General features: G+C 34.5%; 1 protein-coding gene across 3 annotated transcripts in view; it reads right to left on the reverse strand.

The window, feature by feature from the left end:
* The window catches only part of LOC131070236 (proline--tRNA ligase, cytoplasmic), an 85,049-nt gene that overhangs the window by 20,695 nt on the left and 45,210 nt on the right, over positions 1-19,144 (reverse strand). For all 3 annotated transcript variants that reach the window (XM_058005742.2, XM_058005741.2, XM_058005740.2), the window contains exons 11-12: positions 17,882-18,166; positions 4,781-4,999 (exon numbers count right to left, since the gene is read on the reverse strand). In XM_058005742.2, coding sequence (XP_057861725.1) covers positions 4,781-4,999; positions 17,882-18,166 — 504 coding nt within the window. The remainder of the gene's footprint in view (positions 1-4,780; positions 5,000-17,881; positions 18,167-19,144) is intronic.

Genomic DNA, 19,144 nt, shown 5'->3' on the forward strand with positions numbered 1-19,144 from the left:
TTCACAACTCAAGCAAATGGCATAGCAGTGGCAGAGTATATGTATTCTACCACATTTTGGGAATCTATTGAACAAATAGTAGAATTTTCAGAGCCTTTAGTAAAAGTCTTGAGACTAGTGGATGGAGATAAACCCCCCATGGGATATGTGTATGAGGCCATGGATAGGGCCAAGGAGGTGATAAGGAGTAAGCTGGAAAATAACAGGGATAAGTATATGCCGTTGTGGGACATAATTGATAGGAGATGGGATGGACAAATGCACACTCTTCTCCATGCTGCAGGATACTTTCTCAATCCTCTGTTATTCTATAAGACTGACTTCCTGGAAATTGATGCTGAGATCAAACAAGGATTCTTCAAGTGCATGGAAAAAATGTTTCCTGACTTGGAAAAATTTGATGCGGCTACAATAGAGCTGGAAATGTACAAGCATGCTAAGGGCTTTCTCTCTTCTAGGGCTGCTATACAAAGCAAAAAGACAATTCAACCAGGTAGACTCTATAAACTTTTGACAATCTCTTTATTTTGCCAACCATTAAGTTTGTTAAGATTATAAGATATTCTTAGTCTTACAATATCATCTCCATATAATGTGTTTTTCAGCTGCATGGTGGGCTTCTTTTGGAGATGAAATACCAAATTTAAGGTGGATGGCGGTGCGTATTTTGAGCCAACCATGTAGCTCATCAACTTGTGAGCGTAATTGGAGTGTGTTTGAACACATACATTCTAAGAAACGCAACCGCCTATCACAACAACGACTGAATGACTTGGTATTTGTTCATCACAACCTCCGCTTGAAGATAAGGAAAGCTCAAGGTGAGAATATTAATATATAGTTGCAGTTTTTTGAATTGTATTCACTATTCATTGGTTTTTCATTTGTGAGGGAAACACTAATTTCTACATGGGCAAAATCAGGAACTATTGAGGAATGCTTGCCAATTGACCTCGATGAGATATATCCAGAGTGCGAGTTGATTGCTGCTGATGATGCTGATGATGATGATGATGATGTTGATGATGATGATTATGTTGCTGCTGATCGTCCGCTTGTGTCTGAAGATTTTGATATCATGAGGCGAGCCAACTTTCGTCCTGAATGGGTTGAAGGAATTAGGACAGGCTCTTACCAAGGAGCTTCATCATCAGGGCCTCCTGCCCTCTAGCATGTCATTGCCTACATTTGAGATTTTGGAATTTTGTACTTAGTTTACAGGTTGACTTTGTTCAAAGTCACAAACTATATTGTAATTGACATTTTGACATCTATCACCATCTAGATATTATTTATGGTGTAGTATATTTTGTGGAACGTAATCAGTGATATGAATATAAACAACAAAAATCTATTTCCTGCAATTCATGTTTTCAAGTGTCTATTTTATTTGCCTACAATATCTCTCTATGCTATGGAAATACCCTAAAATATATAAAAAAAGAAGTTTTTGATTGTTTTTCTGCAATTTTTTACGTTTTTTTGTAAATCTGATATTTTCCCCATTTTTTCCCCATTTTTTCCCGATTTTTTGAAAAAATCTTATACTTTTGTTTTGCCGATTAATTCCCCAAACGATTATTGTTTCATTGCTACAGCCTACACAGTCTACAAGTACCACAGAGTACGCTAGTGGGGCCTACGTATGCCACACATTGCATAGCCACAGCTATCCACCACAACCGACGACCCCACCACAAACCAACAAGCCCCTCACTGAATAACTATGGATGGCCATAAACAGGCCAAGAAACATACAATAAAGCCCACCAAACCACTGTCAGTACCAAAAAGCAGTGTGCCATAAAATATATATTATGTATACCTACAGCCTACACAGTCTACAAGTACCACAGAGTACACTAGTGGGGCCTACGTATGCCACACATTGCATAGCCACAGCTATCCACCACAACCGACGACCCCACCACAAACCAACAAGCCCCTCACTGAATAACTATGGATGGCCATAAACAGGCCAAGAAACATACAATAAAGCCCACCAAACCACTATCAGTACCAAAAAGCAGTGTGCCAAAAAGTAGTTTTACACTTCAAACAGCGGGTTTTCACTTTTCACTCATCAAAGTGGTTTCAAAAATCTAAAACTGATTTTGGGCAGGACAACAAATATTTTGGCAATAGAGGGCATATTCTTACTAGCTGATGCTAACATTAGCATGACATCATCAATCCTTCACCCCAACCTGCTCCCTTCACAAATTGCAATTTTCATTTTGTACTTGATTTTCAAAGGCTTCATTTCCAATCATCAGAGCTTCTTTTTGCGAGCAAATTTTAAATTTGCAATAGAATTTCACAAGCTCCATAGTGGTGTAGAAAGTTTTTTATTTTGGTGTTTGGTTTTTTCTAAAAATTGCAAATTCTCACAAGAGTTGTCAGATAGTTCTCATTTTGATTACTTCTAGGGCTCTGCTTGGGTTCATAAAGTAACTTTTTTTTGGTGCAATTTTCTTTCAAAGTGCATATTTTTTCATGTACTTTGTTGTATTGTAATAAAATTTGTCTCATTCTACAAGAAAATTTTACTTTCAATTATGTGATCTAATTTAACATTTGCATGTACTAAGATCAAGACCACTTCATTGTTTTGGAGATTGGCTCTTGTAATTGCACTAAGTATAAAGAGTCAAAATCTTATATTGTTCAGGTGGATCCTCAATTAAGTGTTTGAAGGGGTAAGCTTGTGGTGGTTGATAACTTTCATTTCTATGCTATGGGTTCTTGCAGTGGAAAAACTCAAATTGAACTCTTTAACTCCATAGTCCATGTAATTATGCTTCATCAAAAAAACCAATATGAAACTATATAATGGGAAAAGGTTATCTAGGATATTGAAAAAAAATTATTCCTGAACCTACTGATTTCGGTGTGAAGGCAATGTGGGAAATCAATTGTGAGAAAACACTTGAATGTATCTGTTCATTAGTTTTTTAATTTACATTTTCATCTTGAATGATACAAAATGCCCAAGGAGGCTTGGGAGATGAAGCATAGGGACACACCCCCTAAGGGTACCAACTTGGATGCATCTATTGCGGAGTTCGCTAGAGATAAATCATAATACAGATGATGATGATGAGACTCTAAGACATGATGAGCGTAGTGGGAGTAGCGCGGCATTTACTTGTGGTTCAAATCATATTGAACCAAACGATGACCATGATCTAGATCCTTTTGATGGCTGATGAAGATTGAAGACAATTATTAAAAAAAATATTATTTCAATTTTCAAATTTTGTAATTGTAATGATTTTCATTTGAATTGTCCTAGACATATATGATATATGACATAATATTGAAATTTTGAACTATCAATTAGTATTTATCTTTATCACTACCATTGATCAACGATGAACTATCATACTGTCAAATTTATATACAATTCTGTATATTTATTAAATTATAGTATACAGCCATACCCAAGAGAAAAACTTCTTGTACCGACATATTGAAACACCATGCATATACCTGATCCCATACCAAAACCGGCAACTTAGCCCTTGGGCAAATAGCCACTACAATCTTTCACAAGTTTACAATGAATTTAGGATTAAACTGAACCTAAAACCTTGAGCATCAATTGTTACCAAACACAAAGTTAAATTACTTAACTAAATTAATCTCAATTTTTTTGCAATAAATGGGTACCTCGTCAAGCCTTATTACCTAGACCCATCTTTGAGTCCTTTTGCTCTTTTATTTTCCTCCCTAACTTGCACTTTGGGGGGGGGGGTTAGTGTGAACAAGGTTATTCCCTAAATGGTTTCCTTTTTGGGGTCCTTTTCACACCTACTTAGTTACTTAAAGCATTTGTACTTTTCTAGTGCGATGGAAATGTGCACACATGTGACTCCATCTCCTTTATTCTACATTGGTTTTAGATTTGCTTCTCTCGGTGGTCTACCCTATATATATAAACCTTTTTCTCTTATAATTGAACACTCTCTGTTGTATGCACATCGCACCCTTTGTTTAGGTTATTGATATTCTATTATGTTAATCTTCTTCTCTTTTTGTGAATAACTCTTAGGCATCTTGATCTTGGATAGGTACCTCCATGGCTAATCCTAACATGAAATGCATGTTCTGCTTGAACCATGATTTTCTTTAAGAAGTTGCATGTATGTACATGTTGTATATGAAATCAAACAAAAAGGTTTAAGAATAATTTGTATGATAGATAGAAATGTTGAATCCATTTAAATCTGTTCATACAATTAATTTTATTTTAGTAAAAGTATTTAGAATCCCATATCAGCTGTGTACAAAGTGTTAATATCATTTATTCCAGTTAAATAAAAGGAGGTTCCCCTTATGGAAGAAGATTGCTAGTTGCCTTCTTAAGCTGTACATTTGGTTTTGTCAAAAAAAGGAGTAAATAAAACATTAACACCCAATCCCAGGGCAGTTTGCATGTGCTTGGACTTATCCAGCCAACACATCTTTAGCCTTACAAATCTATTTTAACAATCAGAACTTGCATACAAGCATTTTTCTTACATATTCCTCATGACATCATGTTTCATGATTAGTATTCTCTAAGCCAAAGGTTTCATAATAGAGCCAATTAAAATTTTCAGACATACAATTTCCAAAACGGATTCCACATACTAAATATTCAAGTCAGTAAATCTTGTGTTAGGAAACTAAGAATTTAAAAAAGATATTTTTAGAAATGTAAAGGAAAAAGGAGAATCCAAAGCAAGATAACTGATATATGCCTTCAAGCAATTGTGAAAGAGAAAAAAGTTCGTACCGGCTCATCACACCATGGAGCAAGAACCATCATTTTGTCATTGAGAGCACACATAAATTCATCCCAATTCTCTACCTTCTTAATACAAGAGTCTCTTTTAAGCTTTGCTCTTTCAAACATGTCACTTTGAATCTTCTCCAAGAGTTCTCCAACACGTTCAGTTAACTGACCTAAAGGTACATCCTCCTTCACAAAACTATCTCGACGAACAACTCGAACCTGTCAGAGAGTATGATGATAAAATTAACATGTCAGACAAACACAGACTTGACCTGCAAATCAACTTTGGTTCTAATTTCATTATAAAGAAAATAAATGGTGCTCAAGTAGAGGAATGACTTCTAAGCAGTGTTTGAGGGTACTTAAAAATCAGCTCCATGTGTGCATATTAAGATAGTATAATTATGTATAGTAACACTCAAACAAATATTGTTTTAACTTTTAAGCAATATTATCTTACATGCATATGTACAAAGATACCAAAACCGAAACGTCACTACATTTCTGCACAAAAATTTATGTATCTAGAAACTAAATTGCACTATGTTGATGTAATAGTGTCAGTCGTATCCTTCTGGGCCGACTTAGACAATTAAAATGTCTAATTGGCCTATCGGCCTTAGACAATTTAGTCATATCGATTTTCCTATACTCATTCATATGCCGATCCAATGTTGAATCGAGTTTATTATCAAATAATAATTAAAACGTATTAATTATATTGCAACTGGTCCTTAACTAAGACGTGTTGATTAAACATAATGAAGAGGTATGGTTGTTAATTAGGAGGCCGACTCTTAAAGGAGACATGTTGGTTAGAATTACCAATGCGTGGGTATATATGTCGGTTCCGATTCACTTCCTAGGCAATCGAAATCATACACACAATCAGTTCGAATTATCAGCAGACAGAAACATTAGCAGATCGTGATCATTGGAGTGCATATACCTCAGCAGATCAAGGATACTATCTTCAGCAATATTGTCTCCAGCAGTTTGATATACTCTTCTGCATATTGTAACCTATCTACAGCAGTTCGACTTCTTCAGTTGAAGATTATTTTTGTATAAGGCAGATCGAACCTCCTATTGAAAGATTCTAAGTGAATCCTCTTATTGTAGTGCTTCAAAGTGTGAAGCATTTGTAAGACATTTTTGGTAATAAATTCAAGAGTTCAATTGCTGGGTTTTTCACCTTCAAGAGGAAGGTTTTCCCAGGGTAATTTCTGTGCACTTGTGTTTGAATTGTCTTTATCTAATCTGATCACCAAATTTAACACACTATATCCACTAGGGAAGATCTAAAAACACCAGAGAAAATAAAAAACAAACACACCCACAGCCTGATGAACGCTACCGATTGAACAAGGCATCTATTAGAACCAAACAAACAATTTAGAAAAAATTCGCATTGCATGCCTTATGTGCAAAGCAGTTAACATGTGAATCATGAACTGTGGGAAATAAAGATTTCCTTGCTTTCTGTTAATTGATCCTAGCAATACTTGAGTCTGGCCAGCATAGTATTGATATGATGAAAATGGCAGTGCTTGGCTTCATCACTTACTCCTCAAGACCATTCAATTTATATTGTATAAGGCACAATGTCAACATTTTTGTGTGTGTGTGTTTTTGTGTTTTTTGTGTGTGGATGTGGGGGTGTGTTTGTGTTTCCGTGCATGTGTGTTGCTGTATGCATGCATGTCTGTGTGTGCGTGTGTGAACAATTTATATTGGGCAGCAGTGGTTAATGAAATATTCAGGTAAACCAAATCTGATAAACATGATCTAGCAAACTTGATATTCCTAGAAATTGAAACAAAGATATTAAAGTTCATTCCAGACATAAATAGCAATTAAAAACCTCAAAATTTTATATTCAATGTGTTAGAACATGTAGGAGTTTATGATAAAACAAATTCCAGACCATGTTCAACAATTTTGTCCAAAGACGCACAGAGGAGGTCATTTCAGAAGTGTACCAGTCAATAGAAGATAAATAATTGAGGATCATAGTTAGTAAGACAGACTGTAAGGCCCATAGCCTCATAGGTACTGATGCCTCAATGTAACCATCTGGTCAGGGCTTATCATGACCTCCGATTGGGAGGCTGATGATCCATCTCCTTATGTGTTGTATGTTGCCTTTGGCTTGCTCATGATTTAGCATGTGAGCATTAACATGTTGGTGTATGGGAACCCATTGCTTACCCTTGTCTTGCGTAACTTATTGGTTTTGGAGGCAACTATGGTTAGATAGAGAACCAATTATCTTATGTTCTCTTTAATCACCTGATTCATCGCCTTGGATAGTTCCCAGGTGCCACATATGAATCTTGTATTTATTATTATCCTTGGATGCATTGTGATGCTCTAGAGTAGGGTAGTATGATTAACCCAGTTCATGTCTAGAAAGGGTGATTCTATAAATGTTGGTACTTCTTAGTGACCTCATGGAGTTTGATTATATAATGTTGAATGCCATGTATCCTCTATTTCCACTAATTAGTATTATTATTACTAATAAATAAAGTGTTTTTCAAAACTATATATATATGAATTAAAATTCAGTTTCGAACTTCATGCCCAAAATTGCATCCTAGACGGCCAAAACAAGAAGGTATAAATGCAAACTTTGGAGCACAATTGAGGCATCTAGTTGGCTTTCGGCAGTTGACCTATTTGGATTAATTTTTCTACTGTGTAAGAGAGGATGAAACACCTTGACTGCACTTCGTGAGGTTAGGACAAAAACCCTACCTGTCTTGGCAGATCCAAACCAGGGTTACCAGATTGGGCTAATGTTTGTGATCTCATTTTTAATTTCATGAGTACAGGTGCTGAGGGAGACTAGGACTATAATCAAGCAATGCCTATGCAAGAGTCGATCATCATAGTCAGGGAATCATATTATTTTTTGAGGTGGAAGGTGCCAAAGAGGGAATTATGTAGAGAGCTGATCGAACCAGATTCAGTTCCAATTCAATGCTGCTTTCATACTGCCAGATCTCTAAAAAAACACAAAAAGGAAAAAGGGATTACAATAAGGAAAAATGCACTGCAAGTGTTCATTAATTCAGTCTTCTATCCCCAATCCAGCTTGCTGGAAGGTACCAGGTGCAGCTTGCATTAGACCATGATCAGACCCTCCATTCTTGAGTCAATTCACCACTCAGGGCATCTGTGGGCAGAAGAAGAAGAATATAGCAGCTGCTCTGCATACATATGGATTTATTGTTCCAAATCTAGACCTAGACACTGTAAAGCTGCAGTCATTCATTCAGATCTGGGCACTGCACTGAGATCTACAGTGACTCCTTGCACCTCCTAAGAGGCACGAAGGCTGTTAGATAGCAAAATTAGGCTTGATGTGGGTAGGGTTTAGTTCTGGTTTGAAAGCAGATTGCTGGTAGATGTAACTTTGACCTCACAAACCCTTAGGGTTGTATTCAGATCTGCTAATTGTATGATTGAATCAAAATTTCAAATGTGTTTAGCAACAGAATATATACATGTTTGCTTTCAGACTTGTTCTACAGGTTGTGAGTTGTTAAATGTTGGTCTACTAATCTCCTAACCGAAGGAATATAGCAGAAATTATACCAGCAGAGATACGTATAACAGTTAGATAAATAGGGTGGACATCTCATTGAATTAAAAATTGATAAAGAGTTGCAACCTTTTGAGAAAGTGCTGAATGTCAACTTTAGTGTGAAATGAGACGCAAGCTTGATTGGCATTATTCCTTTCCTCTAGTTGACTACATGAATCTTGTTAGTACAGCAAATGTCACTAGAGATATACTCTATCGAGGAGAAAGGCTAGAACTGGTGCCTTAAAGGGCTTACAGTTTGAATTCAAATTGATAGCTGCTGCATTGCTCAATGGATGCTTACATAATGCCTCTTGATGGATATCTAGAAAGAGAAGAATAATGTGTCTGAAAAGCATGACTTTAGTTGCATGATGGAGCCTTAAAAAGAGCTCTATTGTGCTTTATAGCTCAAAAATTGGTTTATGCCTTTTGGAACAATGAAGTATGCAAGGAATGAGTTCCTAGCAATTAAAAAATGCATGTTCTTGAAAGTATGGTTATAAAGAACCTAAACAACGAAATTTCTTGAGAAATCTGAATCCTTGCAATTAAGAAAAGTGATTCTTGTGTTATATCGTTTCAACTTTTCCATTTCTCTCTCTAAAACTGAAAGTCAATTTGCAGTAACTGACTAAAACAAAACTTTAATCAAAATTGATTCAGATTGTTCAAACATGTTGGTTGAAGGGCGCTGATTTTTAGCTATTGGTAATCATTGTGTTGAAAAGGATGAAAGAGAATTAACATGTGCCATGTGATAGCAAGTGAAAAATAAGCACGTGGTTGTAGGCATGATACCTTGTGTTGTGGACTCCATTGTCCTCCTCCCTTGTAGGTGACTTGATTCAGTCATGTGGTGCACATACAGTGTGAAGTTTTTGAGACTGACCATTTACTTTTTGCTATTCATGATCTCTGTATTTGTCTCAGGGCGAAGAGTTATCATTTTATGTAGGTGTGTGAATAGTTAAGCCAAAATCTTCAAAAATTTATTATCGCATTACTCTTGAGATTGCATTTGATTTTATTGTTGAGAATATGCACATTTATTTATATTATTAGTGGAATTAATTTATTTCAATTTAGATATTCTTATAATTATGGTGGCTATGATTGTTTTATCAGATGATTTGAGTATGTTAATCTCATGTTAAGTGATGTGATCTTACAACCATATTCGGGAAGGATCCCTAGTAGATTATATAAGAGAGTGGACGGCTTGGTTTGCCTAAGATTTGTTCTTTTGTGTGTGTTCTCTTTTATCTTCTCTTGGAGAACTTACACAAATAAGAGAAACAAAATTTGGAAATACATAAAGGGGTCCTCTACAAATGACCCTGAGACCATCATTCACGCTGCTGCTATGATACAAAATTTTGGTCATGTGTCCCTGTCCCTTGGCTCCACCATGTTACTATGTCTCCATGGAACAAGGGATGAACCTTGTGATTTTTGTGATATTCATGTTGCGACATTTGTTTTAGTGAGACATAAATGTATAATGTACATTACCATATAAATTATTTGATCTAAAAACTATGCAAAAGAAGAGTTAAATGCTTGCATATGCATGAAAATGAATCATGGTGTCATGATGATAGCCAATATGAGAATTAAAAATTGCAAAAAATAGAGAAAAGAATGTTTCTTCTCTAATTGAGATAGCCTCATGGATGACATTTTGTATGAATACTATGGGAGTGGTGTATCTAGTAGTTAATCCCCAGGATTATGTTTGATCTCTGTGGCCTGTCTAGCCGTGTTCAAGCTTGATAGCGAGTTCTTGTTGATCTCTTTTGGTTACCTTCATTATTAACTCTATCTTGAGTGACTGCAATTGTGATAACTCAATTTTTTGGTTAACTTTATGTGTTGACTGTATAACTTGTAAGGTATATACAGTGAGGTTTGGGTTGCTTTTGCGTTCCACCTCTAGTGACTTCCAAGAGAAAGTCTATTTTAAGGGAAGGCATTGATGCCTTTACTATAGCCATCAAATCAGGACATATCATGATGGTATATGTGAATCTTGCTGTGTGTGTATCCATACGTATATGTGCGTATATGTGTATGTAAATGTGTATAGATATGTGCATCTGTAAAATTACATAAAATTTTACTTTATATTACAGTGTTTACTCTATGATTTTATATACTTAATTATTTCCATATGGTGCTATGGGGTTAGCCATAAAAATATGATGTTAGACCTAAATGCATGACTTGTGATACACCATTTTAGCATTGTGGATAACGCATCAGCTTACCTGGATGCATGTACATTGCAATTGTTGTTCACATAGACTTGAGAATCCATTTTAATGATGTGGTTGATGAGATGAATTCTATTGAAATAGAATCCACACACATGATAAATCTAGAGATGTAGGGTGCATTGCATGTGTGAATACTGCTCCTTAACTTTGATTTCTATTGCTTTGGCTATCAGTATTATTGTTTGATGTGGTTTGATGTGTGCAATAAGCATATAGGAAATATATATAACCTACCGCAAATTAATTTGGATAGATTAATATGGATGTGTGTTCACCATCTTAATCCATTTGTGAGATGAATAAGATGTGTCTATGCATTCCAATATAGACATATAATCCTGTGAGACTCTGGGTACCCTTGCTTTACCCCATAAATTATGCATAATATCTAATCCTTTAATTATGATGTATCGATATGTTCCAAGTATCTAAAAATGATTTATATTCATTTATAGATTTATTTGAGCATTTAAATTTATTGACAAAGTGCTTGGACAAATTTGTTTGAGAATGGCACCTTTTAGGCATCTTAAAAAGGTAATTTGAAAATTTCATGTTATTTGGGTGTGATTTGGCTTTTGATTTGCCATTTATGGATTTGGCATCATCTAGAAAGCCATAGGTGGCATTTTGAACTTTAAAAGCTAACAACTTAAAAGTTAATTTCATTTGCATTTTGAATTGCAAATTTAGATTTGAGTTTTATGTGAGTTTGGATTTGAATACGGAGAAGATATTTTGGATGTGAAAACATCATGGATAATACCTAATTTTGGAAATTAAACTTGCATTGCTATTCAAAAGTGGCTTTGGAGGAAATAGACACATGCCAAAAGTCTATTGGGTAAAGCTTTGCAAACTAGAGTAAAGTTATTTAACCAAAATGAAGCCTTGACAAGAGGGGTTGCCTTTTGGGGGCATTCATGATTTGCACATTGAGGACAGAATTTGGAAGCTTGAGAAGAAGACCAAAGGGGTTTTTAATTGTGGAAGGTTGAAAGCTTTGAGAAGTTTACTATGATTTTTGGAAGAAGATTTTGAACCTTGGGAAAGCTTGGATAGAGTGGGGTAATCACTATATTCCTACCCCTTTGATTTTTGGAATATGTCCCCTACTAGGAGTATACCAATTTCCCAATAATCAACACCCATTTCTTAATATTATCATGCCTTAAATTAATTTATTAAACTAAATAACCATATCTATTCATAGTACAATTGATAGCGGCTATATTCAAGCCCCAATTCTAAATTCCTTTCTAATCCTCAACCCTGGATGGGGATTTACTTGTCTAGGGTGCAATGACAACACCTCCATAATCAGGCCCAAGTTTCAACCTATGAGTACACTAACTTCTAATGTATTATGAATATATATGAAATTAAGTATGACTGTCATACATATTGCATACTACATTAACATTACTACTAATTCTGCCTAAGAACATTATCAGGCTTCATATATTAAGCATACATATTAAGCACATCCCCATGCATACCACCAAGAACAAGGATGTTGCTGCCTGTAACTTAGCTTGTATACCTATATTTAAAAAATATATGTAAAATATGCCGAGAGATATCTTATAATAGAAGAGAATCGTGTATAAAATAAATGTTCTTTTAAAATACTAAACACCAAGAATACAAATCCATTAAAGTCCTACATGCAAAAAGTTGTGAATCTAGCTGGAGACAAGTGGTGAGGGTTCTATTTTATTTGTAGTAATATAATAACACCTCCACAAAAGCTGAAACATGGCATATTTCATGCATTTACCTGTCATTTGCATGTCAAATTGTTTCAAAAATGGATTTTTGTTTACGGACATTTTGATGTCATTGTAGATGCCTCTCGGCATAATAACAGTTCTGATCTGATCTGATTGATGGTGATGTCACTGGATGCTTTTGATTCCTTTCCTTTATATCCCTCAATGTGAGGGAGATGTCACACCTCTTCGTCGTGTATGCCCTCTGGCAAAAGACACACCCTTTCACCATTAGCACCCTTCGAAAGAGTGAAACTCTTCATTATTTCTGCCCTTTGAAAGGGACACAACCTTTCACAATCAGATCTGCACTTCTGATTCCTAATTTTTCCCCCTTTGAAATGAGTTCTCTTCCCCCTTTTATACCTCATATTTAGTGGAGTCGCAACTTATCATTTCATGTCTTTTGACCATTTATTAACTTTAATCAAATCTAATTATATTTAATTATATTCATTTATATTTTAATTCAATTTTTATTTTTTATTCTTTTGTATCTTAATTTTATTATTAAATTATATTTTTAAGTGGGGCCATTACGTTATGTTATTTCTTCTTCCTAAACCTTCTCCTTGATAAAAATAGGATGCTTCCTCTTCCATGAGTATGTGTAGAAATGGTAAATGCTTCTCCTTCATTTATATTATACTTTTGTGAAAAATGAATGTCTTGGCATCCATTAAAGGAGCCTCGAGCTGTTGAGTTATTTTTTCCCCTTTGTGCATATTTATTATAGAATGGATGAGTCTTCTTCTATATTTGAAATGGTGTTTGTGAGTTATTATGGTTTTAGATTGTCTTAACATGTCTAGGATTGTTAGAAGTGTGGGAGGCAAAGAGTATATTTGGTTCTACTTATTAAGGGTATGAACATGCCTAGGAAGGGTTGATTTATGATTAGGAGCGATAAAGTGTGATTATGAGAAATTTGATGTCTTCTTCATGTTTGCTAAATACAACCTTGAGTGGGTAAAATTTTATAGCATATGATAGAGCTTTCAATTTATTCTCATGAAGGATGTTCTTTTGCGCATAAAGCTTACAAGAAGAAACTTACTAAAGCATACAATGTGGATTTGAGGTCCATTGAAGCTAGACACTTTTTGCTTTGGCCACTAATGACTCTCCTTTTCATGGTTCGAGTGTTCCATATTGTTCTTGAGACAGCCTCATGTGTATTTGAATGTTGCAAAGAGCCTTACTTGAATTTGTATATAAATGGATACATGTTTACTATCTCTTTGCAACAAAGGGTAATACTTGAGAGCATTCACATTGGTTGAGAGGTAGCTATACCTTTGTTGGCTTGAAGATTTGATGCTTCAAAGCTATGTAAACTTAAACATTTTTTTCTTACTTCATGTTTTGAAAAATGTATATCATAGTTGTGTATGCATTCTTGAATCAAATGAAGGTTTACACAATATTATACATGGGAATGGTTAGAGAGATCCTATTATACTCTATTTGAATTCATGAAATTATGCAAAAGAACCCTTATGAATTTTTATGATGAAGAGGGTTTACAAACATGAAAAATAAATTGTATGTTTTTGCTTTGTGAAAGATGGATTCTCTTGTTGGATAAATTTGAAAATCAATGAGCTATAGTGCAGGTCTATTGGCATTCTAAACCAAAAGATATGCTTAGAACCAACATGTAAATATAATTTCTAGATTTTGCATTTTTATGAGCTATTGTAATTTTGCAGTCCTGTTCGGAATTTTGTGGTCACATTTGGTAATCACAGTTGCATTGTTGTGCAGAGTCAAGTGTGTGCCCAATCCAATAGAAACACAACAGTAAGCTATGTCTATTCCATCCAAGGCTGCTAGTGGTAGTGGTGTCAATTCCATAAAAGAAAAGAGAAAGACTAGTGCTAGTGACAGACGGAGCAATTGCAACTATGATCAATATGCAAGCAAGGGATGTAGCAAAGCCTTCCATTACCAAATTTTTCTATGCCCATGCCATCCCATTTCATATGTCACATTCTTCTTACTTCAAACAAAAATTCAAAGATGTAGTTTTTGTTACTCCCTCATTTAACTCCACTTGAAGAACACAAACTACGCACTACCCTCCTTGTCAAAGAATATTCTACAATGACTTTCGTGATAGAAAACATCATGCAAACTAGGATTAGGATTGGTTGTTCTGCCGTCATGAATTGATGGATCATTATTAGACATCTGCCACTAATCAACATCATAGTCACATGTGCAACTATCTCTTATTTTATTAAAGCTATTGATAGTTCATGGAAGCGCAAAGATAAAGACTTCCAACTTCACATTTTGAAAAAGCCCATACACAAGGTTGGGGCATCAAATATTGTATAGATGGTCACTGATTTGGCATGAGTGCAAATTAGCTAACGTGATTGTGGAGGGTGCTTATAAACACATGTATTGAACCCCATGTTGTGTTCATGCATTGAAAGTAATACAAAAGATAGATTGGATGAAACAAGTGGTGGCAAAAGCTACAAATGTTCAAATGTTCATTTGCAACCACCACAAATCACTTGCTCATTTCAAGACTTGTTCAAATAAAGAATTTCTCAAACCTGTTGAGACTAAATAAGCCACTTATTTCATTTTGTCAAAGACGATGCTTGGAGTGAAAGGGCCTCTATAGTTGATGTTTGTAAATTTAGTGGAGTAGGTAGCCTAAAGCAAATACTACTTGAAAAAAATGTCAAAAAAAAGATCCTTTATGACAATTGGTAGTCCAATATGAGATAAAAAAATTGTTTATTTTATTAACAAATTGTTAATTTTATTATTATATATCAGATTTTAATATTTCTAAGTTTTTAACTTGTCAATTGATTGAGTCTTCTTCTTCTTTTTTTTTTTTGCAAATATGTTTGCTTCTTCATCTTACCTGTTGTAAATGTCATTAGATATGCTGATATAGACTCTCCTAGTCTTAGAGAGATTATGAGACATTTGACAACATGATTAGCTGAATGAAGCAAACAATTTGAGATAAGAATCCTGACTTGGGATTACAAGATCAGCATATTAAGCCTATTTTAATACAGCAATAAAACATTATGAACACCTCACTTCATATGGCAACCTTTGCTTTAAATCCCAAATTATATGCACCAAAGGTTGGGAGGTTGCCTCCTTGTAATGATGAAGAGGTGAAAAAAGGGTTAATGAAAGCCCTTCAAAGTATTCAAATGAATCAACTATACTCCATTCATAATGGCTTGGATTTACTAATCTTCAAGGTCCAACATTCAACAAACTAGATTAGAAGATAGATAGAGTTCATTAGCTCAAACTAAGCCTATTAAATGGTGGACATGGCATGAAAAAATACCAAAAAAATTGAAAATGCTTTGAGCTTTCCATTCGCCTCCTTTCATAGGTTGTTAGTTCCTCTGCTACAGATTGGAATTGGTCCACATACAATTTCATCCCTTCTATCAAGAAGAATAGGCTTACCTCTAGAGAAGCGGAAAAGTTAGTGGCCATGGATAGTGCCTTGCAACTTCGAGATCCTCAGACTTTACAGTAGCAATAGGCTCAACTTTACAATGGGATATTCATCCCAAAGATGCCACTCAGATTGATCAGGATGCACAAGAGGGATTGGTTAGGGATCCATTGGATGAGGCAACAGTGACAATGATTCAAAGTTGAACTCAACATTTGATTTAGTGTTGGCAAATGTTGATTAACGGAAGCAACATACTTTCTATGTTTTTGTCATTTTGTAGTTAAAATTTGCAATGTTCGGGCATTTTGTTGATTTTTTCAGTTTAATATAATATCTTAATCTATCAGACACACATTGACAATGAATTATAGAAGTGATTGAATTTTGACATTTATTAATTTATTGGCTTCCAATGTGAACTCTCAATTCAACTCTAATGTTATGCATTAAGGATCTATAATGTATATGATGAATGGCTTATCAATGTTATCAAATGAATATTTGAAATTTCCCTCTATCTCTGCAATTTCCCATATTTTTTTATATAGCCATCCCCTTTGCCATACCATAAAATGGCTTAAAAATATCTGTCCCCAAAACGCATCCCGTGATCCCCATTCCAGAAATTTGGTGGAACATAATGAAATGACTCTTGTGGACAGTATGGACAAAAGAGGATAGGTAAACACTAAGAATAAAAACTGATTATAAAATAGAAATTTATGACTTAAGAACAAAAATTAATTATCAATTGAAATTTACAAATCAAAAAAAACTAATTAACAAATAGAAATTACAATGAATTTTGCAATGCACTCACCAAAGTCAGCATCTAGATTGAGCTTGAACATATATTCAAAAATAATAAAATTTGATTGGATAAAACAAAAATTGATGTTTCTCCATGTATGGATAAGAACATCACACCATCTGAAAGAAAAGAAGCTGCAAACACTACACCTTATTACAGTCTCTGTTGAGGTTTAATTCTCTCGTTGCCTATGAAATGAATTTGGTTTTGTTAACATTAAAAAGCACATTTAAGTTTTAACTATCAATTCCCTTAATCCAATACTAATCAGGCAGATAGTTTGGGGTGTTACTACACTCACCCAGCTGAAATGATTAGCTCACACCTAAAATTTTCTTGTGCTGCTCAATACCCAACACGTCCTTATCATGTTATGAGTCCTCTGCCAATCCAATGTGAATGTAATGTTTCACATGGATGTATGTAAATTACCCAGCTGAAATGATTAGCTCACACCTAAAATTTTCTTGTGCTGCTCAATACCCAACACGTCCTTATCATGTTATGAGTCCTCTGCCAATCCAATGTGAATGTAATGTTTCACATGGATGTATGTAAATTAGGCTTAAGTATTTATGGTTTAAATGTAAAATGTCAAACTGTTGAAAAATAAATAAGAAATGAAAATAAAGATAACAAATGTTTAGATAATGGGCCAAACTTGAAAATAATAGATCCCTAATAGATTGTATAGATAAAATAGACTAAGTCAACAATAATGTCAATCTTCAAACAATAAGAAGTCATAATGTAACAGAAATCAGATGAATTACAATAAATATTTACAATAACTTTGTGCATTTTTTTAAATCACCTGATAAAACATTCTAGTACATTTTTAAAGATTATAAAACTGACAAAATGCAAAAAAAAAAAAAAAGAAAGAAAAAAAGTTTTCCTATATGCATGGAAACCCATATTAGACCACATACAAGAAAAGAAAATGCAAACACTACAGATTGTTAGAGATCCCAAATTTTCACTTTGTCCATGTAGAGAATTTAGTTTTCAGGCTATCCATGCTCTATACTTACTCCTCATTGGGAGAAAGGGAAACATAGTACCAGAACATCTATAGTCTATACATCATCTGATCACTGAATTCTCAAAATGGAAAGAAAATCAATATCAATATATATGTACACATAAAATGTAAGTACTGATACATAGTTATTTGTTTTTATCAATACCTGTTTGTTTGCTAGATCCTTGGGACCAATTTCAATGCGTAGAGGAACCCCTTTTAGTTCCCAATGAGAGTATTTCCAGCCAGGTGAATAGTTGTCTCGTAAATCTTCTTCTATGCGAATACCTGCTGCCCTCAGTGTTTGCACTGTTTTAATACATTCCTCTAAAATTGCTTGTGTGTCAGCATCTTTGTACGGAACTGGAATAACAATGGCTTGCAGTGGTGCCACTCGTGGGGGTAATACTAGACCTTTGTCATCCCCATGAATCATTACCATAACACCAATCTGAAAAAAATGAACAAACAAATTGTAAAGTTACTTCTCAAAAATTCTGAAATGCATGAAAAAGCTACTTCTCTTTTAGTATATGAAATGGTTTTAATTTGGCTTACAGCTTAGATCAATTTTGTTGTGTTTACTTTGTATCTTACACAAATTCTATCAATAGGTTTCAATTATTAAAAATACATGCCCATCTGGATTTTATATTCAGCAAGACTTGCAAATAACAATCAACGCTCATTTAATAAATTCATCACACAAACATACATCTCATCACATCCTAGACGTCATTATTTTGTATTGTGTTCTATGATTTCACATACTAGCGACAAACAATTATCTTTAATTGATATAGTTTACATTAGGAATTAAAAGATTACATTTTTAGAGTTTCTAACTTTGTTGCTGTTTAAACATATCTAATTGATGCTCAAAACAGGGGCATGGAACTACAAAATGGTGGTGGATACCATGACTAAAAGTGAACAATTATGCCTACTTGGTTTATTTCATTGTCCACAGCATTTATCTGGCTACACCATGTTTATCTTCCACAATGATAAGAACTCGTACTAAATATTTGTTTAGAAAGTTGGAATCTTTTCAATGGGTATGCTCATTTACTACAACAACAACTACAACTACCCATGATTCAAGCATAGAGTGCCTGACCAAACCCATGATGACTAGAAACAAGTACAACTTCTATAATTTTACAATGTCAATCCGTCACTACTTTAAAGAGAAAAATTTGCAAAGCTTTGTCATTGCTCCCAAGAGCACATTTGCAAGGGGTTTCAACTTTCAACTGTAAAGGGAGTTTCTTAGTGTTGCATAGGTTCACACAGTAAAAGGGCTCAAGCCATATTGCTGCATGCTTCCACTCATGAACTATTACAAACAAAACACTTCTCACTCCATAGTAAAAGCTAAATTTCAATGCTACTTTCATCATCATCACGACATATCCAGACTAAAACT

This window comes from Cryptomeria japonica, chromosome 2 (genome assembly GCF_030272615.1).
Source record: "Cryptomeria japonica chromosome 2, Sugi_1.0, whole genome shotgun sequence".
Lineage (NCBI taxonomy): Eukaryota > Viridiplantae > Streptophyta > Pinopsida > Cupressales > Cupressaceae > Cryptomeria > Cryptomeria japonica.